The sequence below is a fragment of the Eptatretus burgeri genome, chromosome 2 (assembly GCF_056783735.1).
Source record: "Eptatretus burgeri isolate ZD-2024b chromosome 2, Ebu_testis_v1, whole genome shotgun sequence".
NCBI lineage: Eukaryota > Metazoa > Chordata > Myxini > Myxiniformes > Myxinidae > Eptatretus > Eptatretus burgeri.
The window spans coordinates 1,347,666-1,374,151 of NC_140962.1; the positions used below are offsets into that span (position 1 = coordinate 1,347,666).

General features: G+C 42.6%; 1 protein-coding gene and 1 long non-coding RNA gene across 6 annotated transcripts in view; one reads left to right on the plus strand and one right to left on the minus strand.

The window, feature by feature from the left end:
- Positions 1-653: 653 nt before the first annotated feature.
- Positions 654-26,486, plus strand: part of LOC147031253 (uncharacterized) — a 69,361-nt gene continuing 43,528 nt past the window's right edge. Inside the window, exons 1-2 of the long non-coding RNA XR_015052551.1 lie at positions 654-754; positions 8,193-8,295. This is a non-coding gene — a long non-coding RNA (uncharacterized LOC147031253). The remainder of the gene's footprint in view (positions 755-8,192; positions 8,296-26,486) is intronic.
- LOC147031254 (uncharacterized) overlaps positions 18,970-26,486 on the minus strand; it is a 222,685-nt gene continuing 215,168 nt past the window's right edge. For all 5 annotated transcript variants that reach the window (XR_015052544.1, XR_015052541.1, XR_015052543.1 and 2 more), the window contains one exon: positions 18,970-21,516. Coding sequence is in view for 1 of the 5 variants with exons in the window: in XM_085860396.1 (XP_085716522.1) it covers positions 21,472-21,516 (45 nt within the window). In the remaining 4 variants the exon portion in view is untranslated. The remainder of the gene's footprint in view (positions 21,517-26,486) is intronic.

Here is a 26,486-nt window from a genome sequence, read left to right on the forward strand (position 1 = left end):
TGATCGGTAAATTTGCAACCTGTCGTATGTAAGTCAATAGAAAAGACTGTGTTTTCTGACATTTGTTTCCAGAAATGTAATTATTTTGCCAGATAGTCATTTTGCAAAATATTTTAACCTTTCAGACAAGCGAATACCATTTCCCTTTCATGTTGGGCTCGGGCCCTGAAGATAAATTGTTGTATATGTTCGGAACAATCTCGCTAATGTGAAATAGATAGATTAAAGGCCAGATGTGGACATAGGCATAATGCCAAAACAGATATATGTTTAAACAGCCTTTCAAAGTTTGTTTGCATTTGTGTGAATGTATGTTCATCTGCATCTATTGATGATTTACCGTGAAAAGAAGACCGAAAATACAAGCATTCTCCATCTCTCTTTTCCACAATACAGTACTTGCTTTTTCATGCTCGCACATTTGATTAAATGAGCAAAAATAAACAAAACTAGGAAATGCCAGCATTCATGAAAGCTCCCTCAGAACCAATCGATCACCCACATATTGATTTACTTCCCCATATGTTTAATAACCCATCAGCCAGCCCTTTAGGGCTGGGCCCACGCCCTCTTACAATAACGCACAGTATTGTGTCTGCAATTCATTAGCGTTCCTGCTCCGCCCTTATTGGGAGCATGCCACCCAGCCTGTAATCCAGCAAGCCCAGCTGCCCAGCCGTCATTTTGCCAGTACAACTGAATTTCTCTTTCGTTTCCCCCCTGCTCCCCCATCCGCCACCTCTCTGCCACGTCGGTATGCATTTCAGGTCTTGTTTTCAAAATGGTTCTTTGCCCATTATGATGTTCTCAAGGTGAAGACAATCCTAAAGCCAGGACATTGATTTTCACTCATGTTTGTAGCATTTATCATCTCACTTACAGTATTTCGGTTTGCTTTATGGATGCAAGCCTTTTTACAAATGAGCGAGCCCAAAAGGTTGAGGCAAATTGACGGAACACTCATGGCCTGTCTGCTTGAGCTTTGTTGCGCAAGCCTCTCATCCATCAGTTCTTACTGCTATGCTTTCACCCACATTTTTTTGTGGTCTGATGGGGTGGCCCAATTCCTAACCCGTTGGTCTGCCCCAGAATGAAGCTGATATTGTTGCAAGAAAACAGAGTGAAATGATGTTCTTTATTTAAAGATCCATTCATCACAGCCACGTCCCTTTACTCCGAGTGAACATCACATGTTTTTGGGCTTGTTCTTTATTTGTAAAGAGGAATATAAATATAGTTTTTAAGCTTAATTGTGCTTAAGACTGGTGTGCTATGACTATGCGAATGTGTTCTAACAGAGGGGAAAAAACAAAAAAAAAAGGATTGAAAAGCTATTCTTCGTTTACGTCGGATAGAACCAGATGTTCAGTCCCTGATTTGTTTTATTTTCTTTGGATGAAGTTTGTCCCGACAGAAAAAATTCCGCTGACATGTCAGATGATCTTACATGTGAGTTTTTCCCACCCCAAATCATGTGGACTTTTTTGTCTGTTTCTTGTAACAACACAGTGGGCTAGCAGGATATCCTGGAGGTATGCACACTCGCCTCTAAGCTGTCTAGCCTGGGTTCGAATCTTGTCGCAGCTCTTAACTGACTGTCATCCTGGTATTTCACATGAAGGGTGATACATCAATGTTTGTGCCGTCTCTCTGATGGACATTAAAATGGGCGACTCGTGTGCTTGTGGCATTAATTGGTGGATATTAAAGATCCCGTGCAGAGTCTTTCTCGAAGAGGATTTGAGTTATCATCATCACCATGAACAAATGCCAAATGTACGTGAAATAGCTGAGCCTCAGTAAATGATGGAACTAACTGGCTCAGTTCGGAATTGAATCTCTGTCCGATATGCACACGATGATGACAACACAATTTAGGACGATGTGACAACATTATAATAATAATAATAATAATAATAATAATAATAATAATAATATGAGTTCCCTTGCAAGGAACTTCATTGCAGGTGGAGGCAATTAGGCGCATCAAAGCCTGGGCTAATATTGCCAACTTGTGGTCGTTTGTCCGTGCCCCATCCTTTTTAAATGCTGAACGTCAAGCAAGGAAGGAACACGTACCATTTTAGGTCTTTGGTATCGAACCACCGACCTCCCAGAATCAGAGCGGATGCTCTAACCATTATACACCCCGGAGTCTGGTTAAAGTTCACATGTTAGGAAATTTCTTTATTTTTCAATTTTGAATTCGCATTAAGTTGTCAAAATGATTGCAGGATCTAAATCACAAATGACCTGCATTCCGTTTAATTTCCCACATGCTCTTTCCACAGTGCCAGTGCTGTCGAAGAAGTCACTTGGTGGTTTTACATTTCACTTCCCAGTGGTGGTCAGGACACTAAGTTGGAACTTGAGCAAGTTACCGGCACACAATAGAAACGTGTTTTCCTTTTGGAAATGTGTCATGTGATCTGTAACATCTACCATCGAATGGTAGCATACAGGACATCCAGTTCAACTCATCTGAAGGATGGTGCAGTCATTGATGCAATGCCCAGCCTGCAAAACAACAAGATGACAGTTTGTAGTCGTGACACCGCTATTGCATACCTTTAAATCAAGACAAGTGTTGTAACTGATGGACCTGTCAATGTGCTTCTAACAAGCGATCCTGATCATACCATTGGTTTTAGACCAACAAGGAGTTTACATTGTTTGTATCGGTTCCAATGATGCTTGTTTTGAAAGATCTACTCCACCGTGGATTAAAATATGAAAACAAAATCTTGACCCAAACAAGTGTTTGTGCATCCCATACCCATGTCAAGGGCAAAAGAACCAGATTGATATAATTAATAATGCATTAATTGCCTTCTTTCCACTCATGGTAATTGTTATAATCACTCTGCCAACTTTTGTGACTCTCACGTAATGAAATAGGGGAATTGGGCACAAAATCTCAGCTTGTCGTTTGGATCAATTTATTGGTCATTTTTTTGCGCACTCTTATTATAAAGTCCCATTTTCGAATGAGTGTACCAGATAGTCATTTGTGAGGCAAAAGGTCATGCACTTACTGAGGAGAGACCACTTTAGAGCTTTTGATTACCAACTGGGTGTTAGTAATCAGCATATTATAAAGGGCATATTTTAATTGATGCTACATTAATGTTGCATTGTGTTCGTAAATGACATGCATGGATAAAATCGAAACAGAATTCCATGTTTGCCAATTCATTTTATGTCCAGGTATTTTTATGTTCATTCCATGACTGGTATTAAATGATCTCTTTGACCTTTAATTTGCTAATGCACATGAAGATTAACAAGAAGTAAAGAGTGAGATGGAAGAGGAAAATGGGTTGAGAGGAGTGTTTAGGGAAGTGGGGACAGAGGACTTGTCATGAAAAGAATATATAGATGATTAGGTAATGCGAGGAGGTGGAGATGGTGGAATTGCTATTACCAGGGGAAGCTTGGTGGGAGTCGTGTGCTGTTTCTAATAGTGGCACAGAATGTCCGTCTGAGAAAGTGAAGGAGTGGAGTGGAGTTGAATGCATAAATGAGGGTTGTGGGGGCTGCGAGCGAAAACTTGAGGATATACGCGGCTGAGAGGGAAGTAGATAAAATGAGTACGAGGTCTGGAAAGGAGTACGAGGGAGGTCACAAGAGGCAAGTTGTCTTCACTTTTCTCAATCCATGGTAGATCCCTCAGGCGATCAGTGTGTGCAGGTTTGCTTTGTGCTGCAAGCAGGCAGCTGGAAGTGATTGTGCTCGTCAAACATACCTCACCATGGCTTTGCAACCCACTCAGCGGTGCTGCCAGAGATTGAACAAAGATAACAACAAACTTGGCCAATAATAAAGTCAGCAGAAAAGAATGTCGTTTTAAAATCTGTTATCTTACCTTTTTTCCTCCTTAACCTCCTTACCCAAACTTCCTACCCAAATCTCCCTTCGCTGGAAGCACCACATACCATAATTTCATGTTTTCTTTAGTTCCCTTAGCACCGAACATGTATAACTAAGCAACCTTGAAACATTTTTTTTGTTCTTTAAAATGGGTCCAGGCTCATGTTAGAGCTGTGGTGCCAAAGTTTTTAAGTTGTGTTTATTTTGCTTGATTTGGACATGGAATGCAAAGCCGGAATCAGGGCAAACCATTGAACATTAATGGACATTGCATTGCAACAGGAAAATGCCAAGTTGTAACAGAAACAATGCAATTAAATGAGAAAGCATTTTAGACCTCAAGTTAAGTCCTCATCTCTAATTATTTGTCCAGAATAGCAATTGTGACTTGCACTGAATTCCTTGTGAACAAACCAAATTGCAGAAGTGTGAGAATGTGGAAAATGAAAATGTGGAAAAAAAAATGTGGAAAAGCAGGGGATATGCAAACAGTTCTTGCAATTTAAGGCAATAAATAACTGCATCGATATCCCCTGCTAAGAGAGATCAACTCGTAATCAACCATCCCAACTCTCTGTTTCTCATCTGCTTCAATTTCAACTGTCATCATGCCAGCTGGCTGGGTGTTGGTTCGGCAACAACCAACCAAAGCATTGCAGTAAAGACCTTCTGCGATTCTGTGGGTTTGCCCCAATCTGTAAACTTCTCAACATGGATTTCTCATCCTGACACGTCATCCCTCCTGAAACTAGTAATGACTAAACTTCCAACCAATCTCTCTTGTGCCACTTCCTTGGCTCTTCTGATCACTTTCTTGTCAAGGTCCTATCTCTCTGGCGATTGTAAGAGAGCAACCTCATTGATGCAGGATATGGCTTTCCTGGGGGGGATATTCTTTGCAAGTCGATCTTTTTGCCTTCGTTCTTCTGAGGTCACTGAATGGATTCAAGCTGGCATGAATCTCTTCATTCCTGCTCAGACATACAGTATCAAATGAAACCTCACTCCTAGCCTTGGTTTACTCCTGCCTGTGCTACTGCTATCTCTCATTGAAAGTTGAAACCACTTCTTACATCGGTACCATATAGTTGGGTCTGGTGAAGCTTATTGTCTTTTTCGACTTGCTCGTAACCACTGCAAGAAAATTCCAGCTGAAGCTAAGTCTAATTACTCTAAGTCTGTTTGTAACTCGATTTTAACCCAACGCCGAGGCAACAGAGACTTTTGGAGATTTGCTAACAGTGTTATTAACTGAAACTGATCGACAGTCCCTGTCCTTTTCAATGGTCCTGAAGTCGTTTCCTCCCCCATTGATAAAGCTAACCTCTTTGCTGAGCGTTTCTCTGCAAACTCCACACTTGATGGCCAAAATCAATCTCTGCTGACTTGTCCCGCCCAAGTGGACATTAATATATCCACTGTCATTATCACTCCTCAAAAAGTTGGAAAAAATCATCCGAAGGTTGAACATTTTAAAAGCTACTGGACCACAACGTATCCCGACAATGGTCCTGAAGATGTACTTGTCAGAATTTTCCCTTATTCTCTAAAAACTGTACAACCGATATGCCTATCAAAGTCAGTTTTCACACCTTGCTGGAAGTTGGATTCAGTTGTACCTGTATTTAAAAGCTCTGGGGAGAGATCTGATCCATCCAACAATAGGCCGATCAGCTTTCTTCCGATTATGAGGAAAGTATTTGAATGCCTTATCAAGCAGGAGCTTGTCACTTTCCTGGAGGATCATCATCTCCTAAGTGACGCTCAGTATGGATTCCGTCATTTCCGATCTACTGGTGATGTTCTTTCCATCATAACTGAACACGTGAACAAGGCCCAAGACTGACATGGAGAGGCCAGACTTGTAGCCCTTGACATCTCTAAGGTTTTTCATAAAGTTTGGCAGAAGGGTCTCTTTCACAAGCTAAACTCGTATGGTGTCTTGCCTTTGCTTACAATAATATGAGACTTTCTCACAGATCACAAAATATTGGTTTGGCATGAATGTCATGCTTGCGTAGCTCACAACATGAATGCAGGTGCTCCCCAGGTCTCTGTGTTAGGTCCCAGGTCCCTCACTCTCTTCCTCAACCTCACCTCTAAAGTCATCCTACAGACCACCAATCGATGCTGTCGAGCGACACTCTCCCCTGCCACAACCTTACAGTCACTAATCTCTCTCAGGTTGCATCTCCTACTTAAGATGTAATCCACCTGTGTGCACTTTCCTCCACTCTTGTATGTCACCCTGTGTTCCTCCTTCTTCTTGAAATACGTGTTTACCACTGCCATTTCCATTCTTTTTGCAAACTCTACCACCATTTGCCCTTCCACATTTCTCTTGTTGAGACCGTACCTCCCCATCACCTCCTCATCCTCTTTATTCCCTTCCCCAACATGTCCATTGAAATCTGCTCCAATCACCACTCTTTCATCTTTGGATACACTCACCACCACTTCATCTAACTCACTCCAGAAATCTTCTTTATATTCCATCTCACACCCCATATGTGGGGCATATGCACTGATGACATTCATCATCACCCCTTCAATTTCCAACTTCACACTCATCACTCGGTCAGACACCCTCCTCACCTCCAATACCCTCTTGACATAATCTTCCTTCAGGATTACCCCGACACCATTTCTCCTCCCATCCACACCATGGTAGAACAGTTTGAAACCACCTCCAATGCTCCTCGCCTTACTCCCCATCCACTTGGTCTCTTGTACACACAGTATGTCCACCTTTCTTCTCTCCATCATATCAGCCAACTCTCGCCCTTTGCCAGTCATCGTCCCAACATTCAGAGTTCCAACTCTCACCTCCACACTTCTACCCTTCCCCCTCTCCCACTGCCGCCGGACTCGCCTTCCCCGTCTCCTTCTCCTCCTTCGCCCAGCAGTAGCACAATTTCCACTGGTACCCTGCTGACCACCGGTACCGGTGGCGGTCGTTGGTAACCCGGGCCTCGACCGATCCGGTATGGAAATTCGTTTTGTTGTCCGCATAATGATTTGGCATAGGTTTTTACGCCGGATGCCCTTCCTGACGCAACCCTGGTCGCCTCTTACGACACACAGGGATATGGTACACCTATTCTAACCGGGGCATACACCGGGCCCAGTACAACTGGTGCTCATTTCGCCGACCTCGGAAGGATGGCAGGCTGAGTCAACCCCCTAGTGTTTTCGACTTGGTTTATATGTGTATACATATATATATATATATATATATATATATATATATATATATATATATATATATATATACATACATATATATACACATATATACATACATATATATACACATATATACATACATATATATACACATATATACATACATATATATATACATACATACATATATATACATATATAGATATATACATATATAAATATATACATATATACATATATACATACATATATTTATATATATACATATATACATACACATATACATATATACATATATACATACATATATACATACATATATATATATACATATATACATATATACATATATACATACATACATATATACATACATATATACATACATATATATATATACATATATACATGCATATATATATATATATATACATATATATATATATATATATATATATATATATATATATATATATATATATATACATATATATATATATATACATATATATATATATATATATATATATATATATATATATACATATATATATATATATATATACATATATATATATATACATATATATATATATATATACATATATATATATATATATATATATATATATACATATATATATATATATATACATATATATATATATATATATATATATATATACATATATATATATATATATATATATATATATATATACATATATATATACATATATACATATATATACATATATACATACATATATATACATATATATATACATATATACATATATATACATATATACATACATATATACATATATATATATATATATATATATATATATATACATACATATACATATATATATATATATATACATATATACATACATATATATATATACATATATATATATATATATATATATATATATATATATATATATATATATATATATATATATGGCAAAAAATGTTTACAGGCAAACTGGAAGGGACTTCAATTTGTCCTTTCAGAAAATATTTGGAACTCCATCTCCACAGAGAATGATATTGATTCCACCTTGGAATACTTTCACAAAATTCTGCTTTTTCTCATGCACTGGTTTATCCCATCCTGTCTGCAGTTTTCCTATCTGTCCACGAGACCCTGTTACACTGCATCATGTGGGAAGACAGTTGCAGTCAAGCAGCTTGCTTTCTCAGCTTGGAAAGGTGACATGACTGAAGGTAACTGTTTCAACCCTGCGGCTCACAACGACTTCTGGTTGAGGGTTTGCATGCAGACTTCAGAGCTCCATACGACATAATACGATAAGTGCTTAGTTTTTTTGTTGTTTTTCACATTTGTTATTGTGATTTTTGTGTCAGGTGTTGTGTATTTTGTATCACTTAAGGTTGCAGTTGGTCTGTAGTAGATTAGTGGGTAATTGTTTTCGTTTTTTTGGAAGCGGCATTGGAAGGCCTACTCGTTTGTCACTCTGAGTCGAGCAGTTAAATTAGTTGGAAATATGGTTAGGAAAGGGGTAACAGGGAGCAAGGTATGGAATAAGGAGGAGATTATAAACTGTGATATATGCTTGATGTGATCCATATCAGGGCTAGTGGAAACAGAGGGTAGTCAATGTTGTAAGAAGTGTGAGGAAATAGCTCACATGAACATAGTTATTGCTGTGTTGAAAGAATGGATAGATACTTTACATCAGGTATCAGAGTGTGAAGAACTTGTCGAGAAAGGTTGGTTACATTTGTGGAGTGAGTTTGCAAAGAAAATTGGCAATGGTGAAGGTGCAGCGAGTGCAGGCAGTGGTGAGCGTTTAGCAATGGAGATAAGTAGGAATAAGTTCTGGGAGACAGTTTTAGTTGGCAATGAAACAATTAAATATGTCGATTCTTCATTCTGCAGGAAGGATCGCATACATTAACTTGTGTACAGTTTTGAAGGAGCAGGAGTTCTGACATGATGTCATTATCTTGCCAAAACGAAGTTTTTGCAAGATATGTTAGTCAGCTTGTATGTTTTTTTTATTTTTATTTTTATTTTTTGCCTGTAATCACGCATAAAAAATTCTGCAGAGCACAGTTATCATTGGAAATTTTTGCAACTTCGCATATCAGAGGCCTATAGAGGTCCCTTTCAGTGCACAAAATTTTGAAGGTCAAGGTCAAAGGTCAAGGTCACTTTGTCGCAAATCAGGAGAGTCGATGAAACCCATATTTTTTGAGTAATTTTGATCGTATAGTCTTCAAACTCATGGGAATATAGTTCATGGTCTGGCGCTCAGCTGATTAATTTTTGGTGGCGATTGGCCTTGACCTTCATATGTTTTTTTTATTTTTATTTTTGGTCTGTAATCACGTATAAATCACTCTGCAGAGCACAGTTATCATTGGAAATTTTTGTAACTTCGCATATCAGAGGCCTATAGAGGTCCCTTTCAGCGCATAAAATTTTGAAGGTCAAGGTCAAACGTCAAGGTCACTTTGTCGCAAATCAGGGGAGTTGACGAAACCCTTATTTTTTGAGTAATTTTGATCGGATCGTCTTCAAACTTCATGGGAATATAGTTCATGGTCTGGGGCTCAGTTGATTAATTTTTGGTGGCGATTGGCCTTGACCTTCATGGTTAGCGCCTCAGGTCAAACATATTTGACCCCAAGGTCAAATTTTCAAGTTTTAGGAACCATATCGTGTAGTACCTCAAATTGAACATCTCGATGAGTGCTTTCTCGATATGTCAAGCTTGAGACATTATGACGTCATTTGGTGACGTTATGAGGCAAAAGCATATTTTTCATGGTTACTCTGTAGAACGATTCTCATCGGAATCTCTCGTGGGCAGATATTCCTCAAGGAGTCGCTCCTGGTGGATAGCAGCTCTGTTCACCTCAGTGTGACCTTAAATAAGTCACACGTGGTCACCTTTTGGCAAGATAAGGGTCACCCTACGGGTGACATTGGTTTATTTAATCTTCCTTCAAAATCCTGGTCACAGCAGGAAGACATTGGTGGTGGTACACCTATGAGCAAATGGTGTTGGGAAAGTTTACTCGGAGGATTTGAAAAGCAATTGCAGGATATTGGGCAGGTGACTGGAAACAATGGCTTGAGAGGTGATGTTTTCTCCCAATATTAGGAAATGTATTGGAATTTATGAGCAGAGTGATCGATGTCAGAGATAGGGATAGATGTGAGTGGTAGATATCAATCTATGGCTGGAAGAATGTTGTAAGGAGGAAGGTTTTGCATTGACAAGGCAGTGAGAATCATTTTGGAGGCAAAATGAGTATTTCCAGAATGATAGCCACATGCTAAATAGAAAGGGGGCAGCAAGGTTTGCAGTGGGAATTGAAGAGCTGAGAATTGGGGTGGTTGGGGGGGGGGTTAGATTAGAGGAGGGTGGGGAAGCTATAAAAGAAGGACTGATGGCACAATCGTGATTGGTAAGCCCAGGCAGGAAAATATAATTTCAGGAAGGGAAAAGTTGAATATATTCTATACCAATGCCAGAAGTTTAAACAATAACATGGAAAAGCTTGAGGCCAAATTCGACAGCGAGAAGTACGAGATAGTTGCATTAAGTGCGACATGGTTTAAGAAGAAGAGTAACTGGAGGACAGCGTTAGGCTGCAAGGTGTATCGGTATGATAGGAAAGAGATGTGTGTGTGTGCAGTGCGTGGGTTTCACAGGTACGCAAACTGAACTTGCACCTGGGCCCATGGTGGAGATTATGTGTCCGTCTCGCTAACCATGTGCCACAAAGTGCTGGTGTGGGAAGAGTTGAGCATGTCAGAGAGAATCTGTGCATGTATACAAGTTAAGGGTTGAGTATATAGTTGGTGCACATGCACATTGAGCATGGACCATGAGGAAGTTGTTGGAACGGATATTGGGGGCTGTTAAGGACTGACAGTTTAGTTTTTAATTTAAAATGGATTCCCTAGAGTGTAGCATATACAGATCCGATTCGGAGTGAGCCGATGGGAGGGGTGCAAAGGTCGCTGCATGTGCGAGTATGCATGCATGGAGGTAGAGGCCTTTGCCAGGTAGAGAGCATGGATTTTAAATGCTCCTGTTCAGTTTTGAATGGAAACTGGTGGTTAAAAACAAAATGTTGCTGTTTAGGCACATTCTCTCACCCGTTGCTTTCCTCCCCTCATGCTGCCTTAATTTCCCCTCACGTTGCCTTCCCTTCCCCTCCCCTCATGCGGTCTTAATTTCCCCTCATGCAGCCTTCCCTTCCCCTCATGCAGCCTTCCCTTCCCCTCATGCAGCCTTCCCTTCCCCTCATGCAGCCTTCACTTCCCCTCATGCAGCCTTCCCTTCCCCTCATGCAGCCTTCCCTTCCCCTCATGCAGCCTTCCCTTCCCTCATGCAGCCTTCCCTTCCCTTCATGCAGCCTTCCCTTCCCCTCATGCAGCCTTCACTTCCCCTCATGCAGCCTTCCCTTCCCCTCATGCAGCCTTCCCTTCCCTCATGCGGCCTTCCCTTCCCCTCATGCGACCTTCCCTTCCCCTCATGCGACCTTCCCTTCCCCTCATGCGACCTTCCCTTCCCCTCATGCGGCCTTCTCTTCCCCTCCCCACATGCTGCCTTAATTTCCCCTCATGCTGCCTTAATTTCCTCTCACGCTGCCTTCCCTTCCCCTCCCCTCATGCTGCCTTAACTTCCCCTCACGCTGCCTTCCCTTCCCCTCCCCTCATGCTGCCTTAATTTCCCCTCATACAGTCTTCCCGTCCCCTCCCCTCCCCTCATGCAGCCTTCCCTGACCCTCCCCTCACACTGCCATCCCTTCCCTTCACGCTGCCTACCCTTCCCCTCATGCTACCTTCCCTTCCCCTCATGCTACCTTCTCCCAAATGCCCTCTTCTCGTCACCCCCACAGACATCTCCGGGTGATCTCCATGTGCTGTATTAACATGCTGTTTTAACATATCCCATTCCGATCATCAATCCTGTACTACCCTACCCTCCTTTCTCCACAAGCTTCCCTACCAAATGCAAGTCCAGAACCACCTGCCCTCACACTTACCTCCTCCCAAACCCCCTCTCCCTCCCCACTTCCCCTGTTCCCCCCTTCTCTCTCTACCATCCTCCTTACTTCCACCCCCTTTCAGAGTGTATAGCGACATTTGGTGAGGCATCGCCCTCCTCACCCCCCGTTACCCCCTTCCTAGCTTCCTCCTCCTCACTCCCGCATCCCTCCTCTCTTCCTCCCCTCCCTCCTCTCTCTCTCTCCCCCTCCCTCATTCTACCCCCACCATAATATTTCTACCCACCATAATATTCCCATCAGCTAAGTGACGGGTTGTGTTTGCTGGTAATAAGTCAGTGTGTGTCAGTCAGTCAGTGTGTCTCCTCCATAACTCCAAAACCATGAAACCTAATAGCCTGAAACTTTGCATGCATACTAAAGGCACTCCAAGGGAGTACTTCAATTAAAATTGGGTGTCTGAGTTCATATCAACACCCCTTTTGAAGATAATTAACAGCCTTATTTAATTATCCTTTATCAAGGCTTCATCCTTAATCAGCCCCTTTGTTAGCCCGCTCTCCTCAATGAGGTCTTAATTTGACATTTTTCTGGCCTGCTCAACAATGCCTTGACCTAGAACAGGCCACAACACTTTCTGAATGATAAAGCGCGCAATTAATTTTTTCACTTTCCTCACTCATATCGTCGAATGCCCGATCTTCATAGCTACGGATAGCTGGGTACATCACAATGCTTATAAATGTCCGGAGATGCCAGTGTTTGTGCCTTTATTTGATTTGTGCACATTCCATATCCTCGAGAATCTCTTAACCAAGCCGAATAACAAAATTTAAGCTCCAGAATTGAACTTAGCAGCAGTCCCAACTGCTAAACAAAGTGTTCATTTGTCTAATTTGGATATAGTGTGATATTTTGGGCATTGAATGCCTGATCATCATACCTACGAATCATTGAATACATTGCAATACTTATAAACACCCAGAGACACTGGTGTTTGTGCCTTTATTTCATTCCCTCATATGTGATAAGCTCTAGAAGCTCTTAACTCGAGTCAAATTACAAAATTTAAACTGCGGAATTGACCTTGGAAGCAGTTCTGACTGCTAAAAAAAAAAGAGAGAGAAAAAAGTGTTCATTTGTCCAATTCGCACATTGTTTGACACTCCGGGTGTCTCTGGGTATTGTTTAATATGACCGATTGGGATTGCTCATTGCTTGCTAAGCCTGCCGTTCCTTATCAACCGTTTCTTTGGAGTGCTTGCTTGAGTGATTAAGCCACTTGTTGCTCTCGAAGCTGCTTGGATATTTGTTTGCAAGCCATGGCGATACACAGCAAAACTACCCACACTGTCACTGCACTCCACAATCAAAAATTCATCGATCCATGTGCAAAGTTTAGACCCCATTTGTCTGTGTTGTACCCTATGGTGTCGTGCGGTGCCAAGCCTGCCCTTCATTATATATCAATGCACAAATGGAGGGAAGGGATGGATGGAGTAAAGGATGGATGGATGGAAGGAACGGATGGAAGGAAGGGATGGATGGATGGCTGGATGGACCAAACCGGTGTGCGTAAGCAATGGCGAGACAGTAGATGGTGGTGTAAATGACTTTAGAAAAACAGCTGTTGTCATTTTTGAAAATAAAGTCACAAATTTACATTCAAGACAATGTTCGGTGATAATGGAAATGAAGTACATACATAAACGTGTGTTCCGTTGTCTCAGTTAAATCTGCCAAAAGTTTAAAATGTTACCTTCACCTCGGAGCAGTCATGCTGAGCACCGCCCGGAGATGCTCGGAGATGCACCACCTGGTGGAGTACTTTAGAGGTTATTAGGAGAGAGTTATTTCCAAAACCCAGGCTCATTGCAAATGCTACAGGGAATGTAATGGCAAATGAAGGAACAGCATGTGGGAACTCATTCATTCATTCATCAATGATTAATGATTCCTTACACCTTGTGTTCACTCTGTAATTGGAGTATGACATGGTCATGAACAACTGTGGAACTTGCTGTGATTCCACTTTCCATCCCATCCATCCATTTGTCCATCCCTTCCCTCCATAAATCTCTTCCATCCATCCATCCATCCCTTCCCCCCATATCTTAGTTTCTCCTTGCCCCCCTCCAGCCCTCCTCCCTCTCTCTCCTCCCTCTCTCACCCCTCTTCCAACTTTCATGATGTGATAAACATTGGGTGGTTGTGATAAGTTCCCACAGGAGGTTTTGTTATAGGAGGAGGAGATTGGGACCATACTCTTTGCAGAGCGTTGGTGCTGCTTCAGCAGTCTCCTTGGCTATTGGGCGCAATCCTGGATGGGTCGCCACTCCGACAAAGTATACCAGCATGCTGGCACTCATTTTGCCGACCTCGAAAGGATGACAGGCCGAGTTAACCCCACCTGGTATCAATTCAACAGCTAAATGGGATTTGAAGTCAGGATCCAAAGATCCCAAGACCACCACCCTAACCATTAAGCCAACACCAGACATATACATGTAGTTGTGTTATAGTTTGGAGGTGGTGTTGTGTTGTGGTGTTTGTGTTATGTTTTGAGCCTGGAGTGTCGGGGAGTATGCAGGTTGTGTGGTTGGGCACTTTTTTGTGATCAGAGCTGCTGCTGGGTTTGATGCTGCGGTATGAATTTTGGGATTCGGCTCGGGTTGAGAGATTCTGGGGCTTATTGCATTCCGGTTGTAAAATGTGTGCTGAAATTAAATAAAGGAACGAAACACTGGAGTCTCTGCACATTTATAAGCATTGCAGCTAGGGTGCAATGGGCTCGAGGGTCTTTTGGCCTGAGCCGGGTTTCGGGGTTTGGACTGTGGGGTTGGGCTTGGCGGTGGGTCCGGCTGGTGGAGGGGTGTATGTATTTTTCAGTTCGCGTGTTCTTTGGCACTCCGGGCGTCTCCAGGTGGTGTGTGCCCTCAGAGAGATCCAGGTCCAGAGTGGGTAAACAGGGTGGCAGCCACAGTTTTAGTCACATACCTCAAGGGAAGCTCATGTTGTAATCTCTTTTAAAATGGTGCGTGCTGTTTGAAAGTGACGGTGGTTTTGCTATCCTGTTTGAACGTGCTGTTTTAACGTAACCCATTTCATTCAATTCTGTACTAATGCTGACAGATGAGACTATTCCCCCCCCCACTTCCCCTCAAGTCCCCCTCCCAGATGCAAGTCACCCCCCCCCACCCTTCTGTTCAAATCCGACTACCAAACAGGTCCAGACACCTCCTTCCCCTTTCCACTTGCCCCTCCTTGCTCCCCCACCTCTTTCCTCCCACCCCCAACCTCCCAGGGTGTTTTGCGGCATGTGGTGAAGCATTGCTCTCCCTTCCCTTCCTCGCTCTCCGGTCATATATCATACCTTCCTCCTCCCTCCTCTCTCTCTCTCTCCCTCTCTCTCTCTCTCTCCTTCCTCCCCTCTCTCTCCTTCCTCCCCTCTCTATCTCCTCTCTCTCTCTCTCCCCCACTTCCCCTCAAGTCCCCCTCCCAGATGCAAGTCACCCCCCACCCTTCTGTTCAAATCCGACTACCAAACAGGTCCAGACACCTCCTTCCCCTTTCCACTTGCCCCTCCTTGCTCCCCCACCTCTTTCCTCCCACCCCCAACCTCCCAGGGTGTTTTGCGGCATGTGGTGAAGCATTGCTCTCCCTTCCCTTCCTCGCTCTCCGGTCATATATCATACCTTCCTCCTCCCTCCTCTCTCTCTCTCCCTCTCTCTCTCTCTCTCCTTCCTCCCCTCTCTCTCCTTCCTCCCCTCTCTATCTCCTCTCTCTCTCTCTCCCCCACTTCCCCTCAAGTCCCCCTCCCAGATGCAAGTCACCCCCCCACCCTTCTGTTCAAATCCGACTACCAAACAGGTCCAGACACCTCCTTCCCCTTTCCACTTGCCCCTCCTTGCTCCCCCACCTCTTCCCTCCCACCCCCAACCTCCCAGGGTGTTTTGCGGCATGTGGTGAAGCATTGCTCTCCCTTCCCTTCCTCGCTCTCCGGTCATATATCATACCTTCCTCCTCCCTCCTCTCTCTCTCCCTCTCTCTCTCTCTCTCCTTCCTCCCCTCTCTCTCCTTCCTCCCCTCTCTATCTCCTCTCTCTCTCTCTCCCTCCTCCCCCTCCCTCCTCCCTCATCCCCTCTCTCTCCCTCCTCCCTCCTCCCCCTCTCTCTCCCTCCTCCCTCCTCCCCTGTCTCTCCCTCCTCCCTCCTCCCCTCTCTCTCCCTCCTCCCTCCTCCCCCCTCTCTCTCTGTCCTCCCTTCATCCCTTCCTCCCCTCCTCCCTTCCTCCCTCCTCCCTTCCTCCCTCTGTCCCACCCTCTCTTAGTATTCACGCCAGTGAAGCGATGATGAATGGTATTTTGTCGTACCAAGTAGTGTGAATCCACTTTCCATCCCATTTCCAAGTCAGGCCGATATCCATCCATGTCCTTTGTAAGTGCAGAAGAGTTCTTCAGCAAAGCAGACAATGACAGGCCCAGGGGCCCGATCCTGAAAGTAAAGATGACGAGAGTTCGTAGAGTAGGGGTCTTTCAGGCAAAGAGTCGTTAATGCATGGAATGGTATCCTTGGAAAGGTAGTGGAAGAAGAAACAGTAGATAATTATCTCCACCACCGAAGGAGGAGAAGGTTATGTTTTCACCTGTTTGTTTGTTTGTGTGCAAGATATCTCAAAAAGTTGTGGACGGATTTGGACGAAACTTGATGGACATGTTGGGTGTGTGACAAGGAAGAACTGTTTCGATTTGGGTGAAGATCCGAATCCGTATCTGAATACGAGAATTATTTAATTTTCAAAGTGATTCTTCACCATTGAGAGATTGGGCCAAAAACGATATAGTTCTGTATAGCATGGTATTTAAAAAATGTATTGGGCCCGATATGTTCTCATGGATCAGGCATTACATGGCGGAGGTAAGCACTCTCCTGAGTGCCCTTCTAGTTTTAAATTAGAATTAGATACACACAGGGATATTGTCAGGTCTTGTTGGTTCCTCGAGTATGGATGGGTGATTGTGTACATCTGTGCTGAGTTTGATGTCTGTGAGAGGTCTTGTCAAGGGATAGTGTGTGGTTGGTGTTGTGTGTGGTTGGTGTTGTGTGTTCTTCACCCTAAAGCCACCTTTTGTCCACCCACCAACCCTCTCCCCCAAAACACATCTTAATATAATTATGTTCCCATTTTTATTTTTAACACCCTTGTGATATCCCTGAGCCTGCCACACATTTCTCATCCCCATTCTTCCCCACACCCCACCTCTCCCATCCCCCCAATGAAATTAAGTCGCTGTGACATTTATCTAATCTGGTATTCGTGTGGCGCAAGTATAATGGGCCGTTTCACCTCCTCCTGCATCTCATTTCTTTCTTATTCCTTGTTATTCCTTTTCAACAAGTTTGTGTCCATTCTGAGGCAAAGCACAAAACATTATCTTGCAAAATCTCAAAACCGAACTCTCCAACCAGTCTCCTTACTCCAAGTCATGGTGGTGCCTTGTCAAGTCTGTCTCTGGTGGATGTTCCTCCTCTATCGTGTCCCTCACCTCAAACCTCAGTACTGCAGACTCTGTCCAAGATAAAGCAGAATGTCTAAACCCTGTATTTGCCTCCAAATCTCATGCACCCACTGTCTACTGGACTATGTGTCTCCTCAGCCAAGAAGTTAGAGAATGTTCTGTGTGGTCTTAACCCTGCTTAGGTAATGGGCCAATTAGGAGATCAGTGCCCACATTCTGAAATCCTACTCTGCCACTCTTGCTCCCCCTCATCTGCTCTATTCAGTCTGTCCTTCTCCTTTGGCCAACTATCACATTCTTGAATGTCAGCAAACATTACTTCCACCCACAAAAGGATGCAAAAACAGGCTCGACTTAATATATGCCAGTGAGTTTGCTTTCAATTACAAGGAAAGTTATGGAATCCACATTTGCTTTTGATGTCAAGGCTTTCCTGTTTTCTAACAACATGCTCTCTGGCCATCAGCTTTGATTCTGTCCTGGTTACTCGACTCTGAAATACTAATGCTCCTCTCTCAGCAATTTTTGGAGGCTCACGTGTCAAACACGAGGTCAGTACCATCTCACTGGACGTATATCTGGCATTTGATAGTGTGTCATCCTGATCTTCTTGCCTTTCTGATCATCCTGATCTTCTCATCTCCGCACGTGGCTTACGATGCCGTTTTCATTCCGAGATTTATGACATCTTCCACTCACACAGTGCATTGTTACATCCGCCACCGAAGGTGAAGAACGTTGTGTTTTCACCCCCTCTCTCTTGTCTATTTGTTTCATGAAAAATTGAAGATTTTTCAAGTTTATTGATCGGTCGATTTTGTTATTCTGTTTGTCTGTCTGTTTATCGCCTACAAGTCACAACTAAAACCGATCTTCATGAAACTTTACCAAGCCCGATTGACTTGAAAGTTAAACAAGATTTGCATATTGTGTCACTGGATTGGGAAAGCAACTATTTTTGAAGTCAAAGGGTCAAAGGTCAACTCAGGGTCAAACTTCTAAAATCATCAATTTCACTCTGAAAAAATAATCAAGTTTTCATCCGATTGACCTGAGCTTTGATTAAGATTGTCAATTTTAATCTTAATTAAACGGACAATTTGATGTATCCATGGCAACCTTTGGAGAGGGGGTGGATTTTGCAAGTATCGTGTTCTGCAAGACGTCTTTGTCTTGTTTGTTTGTCTGTCTCTCCATCTGTCTGTCTGCCTGTGTGCAGACGAGATACGAGAATTATTTAATTTTAAAGTGATTCTTCACCGTTGAGAGATCGGGCCAAAAACGATGGAGTACTGTATAGCACGGTATTTCAAAAATGTATTGGGCCCGATATGTTCTCGTGGATCAGGCATTATGTGACGGAGGTATGCTCTCTACTGAGTGCCCTTCTAGTTATCAAAGGAACCCTCTCCTCTTCCAATGGAGGCTGGAGTGCCCCCAACACAGTGTATTGTGCACAATCTTGTTCATAATCTATATAAATATACTTTTCGTTAAGATGTCTTCCAATGCATTGCATCTCTCCACCAATTTGGAATCAATTTCATTCCTGTTCTGTGAAATGGAACATGTCCATCAATTCCTGAAAATCTCACTGTCTCACCCTATTGCTCCATAAGTATCATCAAATAACTCACCTATTTACTGTATTTCAATGGTCAAACATTAGAAGAGATTCAGTCTCTTTAAATTTGGGCCATACCATTAGCCATGACCTTTACAGACCAAGCATATAGCAAAGCTGGCCTCTAAATGCAGGCGCAGACTAGGCAACCTCCATCATTCCAAGTAGTTCCTTAAAATCAGAACTACTTGCAACCTACAAGGTTTTTGTCTGCAGCTCAATGGAGTACTGCTCTTCCTTATGGACGAGCACCCCAGCATCACGTCTGTCTCTCCTGCATTAGGTGGAATTTATTATATAATCTCTCCTCATTATTGCAATCTACTGTGATGAGGTCTAAGCACAAGGCCGGTGCTCTCTCTCTCTCTTCTTGCTCTCTTTGCTCTCTTAGCCCTCCGACATTGATCCCAAGCAAATCCAGGATGCACTCATTCTTCCAGTAACCCAGCATGGTTAACTTCCAAAAATCCATGCTGGTTTATTTTGCAGACCCTTTTGGAACAGGATGATGTGTAAAGATTCACTTAACCATTTTAGTAATAAAAGGAAAAACCATATTAGTTTTCATGAGGTCTTCGACTTACTGATTACCTATTTTTCAATAACAATTAAAATACTTTTCCTCCGGCTGTGTGTATATTATTACACAAATCACTGAGTTGTCAAAACCATATAGTTTCAAACCTCACACCGACTATCAGCAACTCATGGAAAATGTGCAGACATTGTGTTAAGAATCATATAACATTACATGTTCAAACATGTTATGTGATCAAACTGGGCTGAAGATTGACAAAATTACCATCCAAGATCTGTACAAAATAGGTAAACATGTCCACTGTTCTATATAATATTAAATGCATGCAATCCAATTCTGTAATGTGATTGAACAAATGTTTTCCTATTGACTGCTTGTTTTACAACCTCGACTGCAAGTTACTCCTGTGAGTGAATATTGCCTGCTAACTGGTGCATGAGGTCCGAAGCCAAAAAAATATTTGGATTAAAGCAATTTGGTTGTTACTCAACCAAAATCAACCATGAAAATAAATGTAATGATCAAATGTTTCTGTAATATTCTACACTACCTTCTTTTTATTATTTTTTTTTAACATTAAACATATGAACAAGTATTGAGGGCTGCTCGGATAGCTTAGAAATGTGCACATTCGCATTTGAGCCATCTCACCTGGGTTTGAATCTTGTCCCTGCTATAAACCGACATCCTGCTGTTTCACATGCAGGGCGAGGCATCAATGTGTCTGCCGTCCCTTGGATAGATGTTAAATTTCGTGTATCTTCTGCCAGCATTATTTGGTGGGCATTAAAGATACCACCACGTCCTTTGTGAAAAGTAGGTAAGCTATCGCTGGCATCCTGACCGAATTACAAATTCCTGCTCTTACCTACAATGCAATGCATCAGAGCACAGCCTCCCCTCCCAGCAAATGATGCTACCTACAGCCATGTGCTGCCTCCAAAATAAGTATTGGTTCCATAAAAAAAGTTTTTTCTTTCTAACAATTATGCTAACTGGAAGCTTAGCCTTTGTTCTGTCAAGTCACTTCCAAGGAGAAACTTTGCCTTTGTTGTGAAGAGTTAATATAATACATGTTCCCTGAAATAATACAAGGAAATTCAACGTTGGAGAGGCCATTGGGCTCATCAAAGTTTCCACGAGTATTGCCAACGTTTGCTTGTGATAATGCATCTTAAACATAGCTTAGTCTGGCAAACACTTTGTCAAAAACAATCACAAAACACAAATTACAAAGTAGACCTGAGATGTGTGGTGCAGCATAAATCTTAAAATATTCAGTCATGGCATGGCCAAAATTGTCCATAACCATAAGGATGCAATTCACAACCAAAAGTTAAAGCTACAAATTCAAAAACTGCAGCAAATTTTTTTTTGTTTATGGACGTTATGAAATCTGGGTGGAGCACTAAAGTATATTCACAAAGGACTACGTTACAAGCACATTTTCCTGCCAGCACAAATTGTAATGATGAAGAAGCAGTTTGAATCAAGTCAATGCTTTGGCAAATGGTGTATGCAAGATGAGTGTATCATTTGGAATTGAGTGCTGAAGCCAAATTCAACTGAAAAGAGAGCAAAATAAAATTCAGCAGCAAATGGATGGAGATTAATGCTGTTCAGCTTAAAAGGGCTTGACATCATTGAAATGAACGAGTGCAGACAGCCAAATGCAGCTAAGGCTGAAGACCTTTAGAGAAGTACTTGCTTTTGTATCAGCATTGACCCCTCTCATTTAAGAATGGAGTGTTCCATTTCGGTCCTCGAGTACCATCGCTGCAACACATAACCAAATTCAGGAATGCCGATAAATCAAGTTTGTCTTAACGACACCGGTAAATAAAAGTGCTGGTTGGGGAAATAAAAATTACTTTCCGAGGTTTCTTTCTTGCAACAAACCTGGTTTGGCTTACCACATTCTTTTGAAGTGTTAGTCAAAACAATTACAAGATTCAATCTAATTTAGTTGAAGATCTAAAATGAATGAAAAATTTAATCAATGCAACGTGTAATCTGCAACAACGTACAAAGAAAACAAGTTCTTGCAACAAAAAAAAAAGCCCCAAAACAATAGAACAAAAATTACCAATCACTGCCATGCAAAAATGTTCCATAATTTTACAAATTATCCCGACAAAAATTATCCCGAAAAATAAAAAATTATCCCGACAAAAAATTTTACAAATTATCGCAACAAAAAAAAAGCCCCAAAACAATAGAACAAAAATTACCAATCACTGCCATGTAAAAATGTTCCATAATTTTACAAATTATTCCACCAAAATGTCAAAAACATTTCTAAAGGAGTTTATATTTTATATCATTGGCAAAGAATTTCAGGACTAAAGTGAAAAATCAATTCTTAATAACATAGCACTTCACAACATGAGACATCATTGTTATTTTGCATCGGCAAATGTACTATCACAGTGAGAAGGGCAAAGGCAAACATACCATCACAGAGTGAATCCAAATAGGAAACTCGATTTAAAAGGAGGAATAAACACCAATGGAATCGCTGATAATTAATAGCAATTAAATTCCTCAAGTACTCAAATAAGCAGAGATAAAGCTTGCGAGTGGAAGGGAAAAACCAAAGAATAAAAGGCATTTACAGGATCATTCATCCCACATCATCAAGAGGGCTTCCAAATGAATAACATTTCAACCCTTGTGATGTTTTTTGTACATTCCAATCTTTTCAGCATCATTCGCTTTCATACCAGTGCTAAATGTAAAAGGGGAGGAAAGAAACCAGAAACTGTTGCAAAATAAACTGAGGAGAGTCGACCTGAATTATTTAGCAATTATTACCGAAGAACTTCAGCACAAAACACCAACAGCAAAAGAGCACAAATAATGGGCCAGAAGTTTGTTCGCATGAAAGTTACCTCCTAAAACAGGGTTGTCCAACACGCTCACCACATGTGGAGAATCGGACACAGACACAGACACGTGGCAAATTGATGCTCTTCAAAAGTGTTTTTTTTTCTTGTTTTTTTTTTCCAAACAGCTCCGTTGGTGCATCAGTCATCAGACGGCACCAGCAGTTTGCGTATACACTCATTATTATTTCGAGCTAACTAAATTGGCCGAGGTTTTTTTAATGTCACTCAAGAACAAATGACTTCTGCTGTACTGACGGCACTACCTGCAGCTATCAGCGATCTATCTGAACGTCACTCAGTTTCTATGTTCAAATCTATAATAAACTTCTATTTTAGCTGCGCCCACCGGGGGTGGAAGGAAGTTGTGTTTTCACCCGTATCAGTCTGTCTGTCCATTTGTTTGTCTGTTTGTTTGTTTGTTCGCAGAGTATCTCAAAAGGTTGTGGACGGACATGTACCAAACTTCCTGAGTGGATAGTTTATGGACCAAGGTTAGATTTCGATGAAGATCCAAATCCGATTCAGGATCGTGGAATTTTTTAACTGTTTCTTTACCATTGAGAGATGGCGCCAAAATGACATCTTTGATATTTTGCACTGGACCGATTGGAATTCCCAGACATTGTTAAAGAGGAACCCAAAAGCAATTTTTTTTCTTCCTGAAAACCATTGAGAATCATTAACATTTATTACGGTTTAATTTGAAGGGAAAAAAAACATTGAATTTTTTTTTGCCAATCACAGTGTCGATAAAACACCCGAGGGTGTTCATTTTCGATTTCGCCAGAGACATTACACTCTGAAGCCATTGTGATCCAAACGGTGGGTTTGCATCGAGAAACAGTGCGTGTCGAGCTCGGATTCAGATACTGATTCCACCGTCATTTGCAACTCCGAAGGTTCTCAGTATGTTTAAACTCATCAGTGGAGTTGCATCGTTTTGTGCCTTGGTGCGAGCGATTTAGACGAAGAAGGCAGGAGTGGAATCGAAGATGTTAACGTTGGTCATACGATCACTTGAGCTTGATGGGGTTTGATTTTCTGTTCTGCGTGGGAGGGTACGCCGGTTTATAAGTTAGGGATATTGTAATACTCGATAAGTATAATACTCGAGAAGCTGGGCGACGGAGGAAAAGGAGACGGGGAAGGCGAGTCCGGAGGCAGTGGGAGAGGGGTAAGGGTAGAAGTGTGGAGGTGAGAGTTGGAACTTTGAATGTTGGGACGATGACTGGCAAAGGGCGAGAGTTGGCTGATATGATGGAGAGAAAAAAGGTGGACATACTGTGTGCACAAGAGACCAAGTGGATGGGGAGTAAGGCTAGGAGCATTGGAGGTGGTTTCAAACTGTTCTACCATGGTGTGGATGGGAGGAGAAATGGTGTCGGGGTAATCCTGAAGGAGGATTATGTCAAGAGGGTATTGGAGGTGAGGAGAGTGTCTGACCGAGTGATGAGTGTGAAGTTGGAAATTGAAGGGGTGATGATGAATGTCATCAGTGCATATGCCCCACATATGGGGTGTGAGATGGAATATAAAGAAGATTTCTGGAGTGAGTTAGATGAAGTGGTGGTGAGTGTATCCAAAGATGAAAGAGTGGTGATTGGAGCAGATTTCAATGGACATGTTGGGGAAGGGAATAAAGAGGATGAGGAGGTGATGGGTAGGTACGGTCTCAACAAGAGAAATGTGGAAGGGCAAATGGTGGTAGAGTTTGCAAAAAGAATGGAAATGGCACTGTTAAATACGTATTTCAAGAAGGAGGAACACAGGGTGATGTACAAGAGTGGAGGAAAGTGCACACAGGTGGATTACATCTTAAGCAGGAGATGCAACCTGAAAGAGATTAGAGACTGTAAGGTGGTGGCAGGGGAGAGTGTAGCTCGACAGCATCGATTGGTGGTCTGTAGGATGATTTTGGAGGTGAGGTTGAGGAAGAGAGTGAGGGCTGAACCAAGGACCAGATGGTGTAAGCTGAAGGAAGAAGACTGTTGCGTGAAATTTAGGGAGGAGGCGAGACAGGTGTTGGATGGTGGTAAAGATGGGTGGGATGATTGGGCAACTACAGCAGAAGTGGTGAGGGAGATAGCTAGGAAGGTACTTGGTGTGACATCTGGACAGAGGAAGGAAGATAAGGAGACTTGGTGGTGGAACGAGGAAGTACAGTAAAGTATAAGGAAGAAGGGGTTGGCAAAAAGGAAGTGGGATAGTCAGAGAGATGAAGTAAGTAGGCAGGAGTACAAGGAGTGGCGGCGAAAGGCAAAGAGAGAGGTGGCAAAGGCCAAGTAAAAGGCATATGACGAGCTGTATGAGAAGTTGGATACAAAGGAAGGGGAAAAGGATTTATACCGATTGGCAAGACAGAGGGACCGAGCTGGGAAGGATGTGCTGCAGGTTCGGGTGATAAAGGACGTAAATGGGAATGTGCTGACGAGCGAGGAGAGTGTGTTGAGAAGGTGGATGGAGTACTTTGAGGAGCTGATGCATGAAGAAAATGAGAGAGAGAAGGTTGGAAGAGGTGGAGATGGTGAATCAGGAAGTGGGGTGGATCAGTAAGGATGAAGTGAGGACTGCTATGAAGAGGATGAAAAGTGGAAAGGCGGTTGGCCCAGATGACATACCAGTGGAGGTATGGAAGTGCTTAGGAGAGATGGCAGTGGGGTTGTTAACCAGATTGTTTAATAAAATCTTGGAAAGTGAGAGGATGTTTGAGGAGTGGAGATTAAGTGTACTGGTTCCGATTTTCAAGAACAAGGGTGATGTGCAGAGCTGTGGAAATTACAGAGGGATAAAGTTGTTAAGCCACACCATGAAGTTGTGGGAAAGAGTAGTGGAAGCAAGGTTGAGAAGAGAGGTGACGATTTGTGAGCAGAAATATGGGTTTAGGCCAGGAAAGAGCACCACTGATGCAATGTTTGCTTTGACAATATTGATGGAGAAATATAGGGAAGGTCAGAAGGAGTTACATTGTGTGTTTGTGGATTTAGAGAAAGCTTATGATAGAGTGCCAAGAGCGGAGTTGTGGCATTGTATGAGGAAGTCAGGAGTGGTGGAGAAGTATGTGAGGATCGTGCAGGATATGTATGAGGACAGTGTGACAGCGGTGAGGTGTGCGGTAGGAATGATGGACCAGTTTAAGGTAAAAGTGGGATTGCACCAAAGATCGACTCTGAGCCCTTTCCCGTTTGCAATGGTGATGGACAGGTTGACGGACGAGATCAGACTGGAGTCTCCATGTACTATGATGTTCGCGGATGACATCATGATCTGTAGGGAGAGTAGGGAGCAGGCTGGGGCGAGATTTGAGAGGTGGAGGTACGCACTGGAGAGAAGGGGAATAATAGTCAGTCGGAGTAAGACGGAGTACATGTGCGTCAATGAGAGGGAGGGTGGTGGAATGGTGCGGTTGCAAGGAGTTGAGGTGGGGAAGGTGGATTGGTTTAAATACTTGGGATCAACTGTCCAAAGTAACGGAGAGTGTGGGAGAGAAGTGAAAAAGAGAGTGCAGGCAGGATGGAGTGGGTGGAGAAGAGTTGCAGGAGTGATTTGTGACAGAAGGGTAGCTGCAACAGTTAAGGGGAAAGTATATAAGATGGTAGTGAGACCAGCTATGTTGTATGGTTTGGAGGCGGTGGCGCTAACAAAAAGACAGGAAGCGGAGCTGGAGGTGGCAGAGTTAAAGATGCTGCGATTCTCGTTGGGAGTGACGAGGATGGACACGATAAGGAATGAGTATATTAGAGGGACAGCGCAGGTCGGACGGTTTGGAGACAAAGTGAGAGAGGTGAGATTGAGATGGTTTGGACATGTGCATAGGAGGGAAGCAGAGTATATCGGGAGAAGGATGCTGAAGATGGAGCC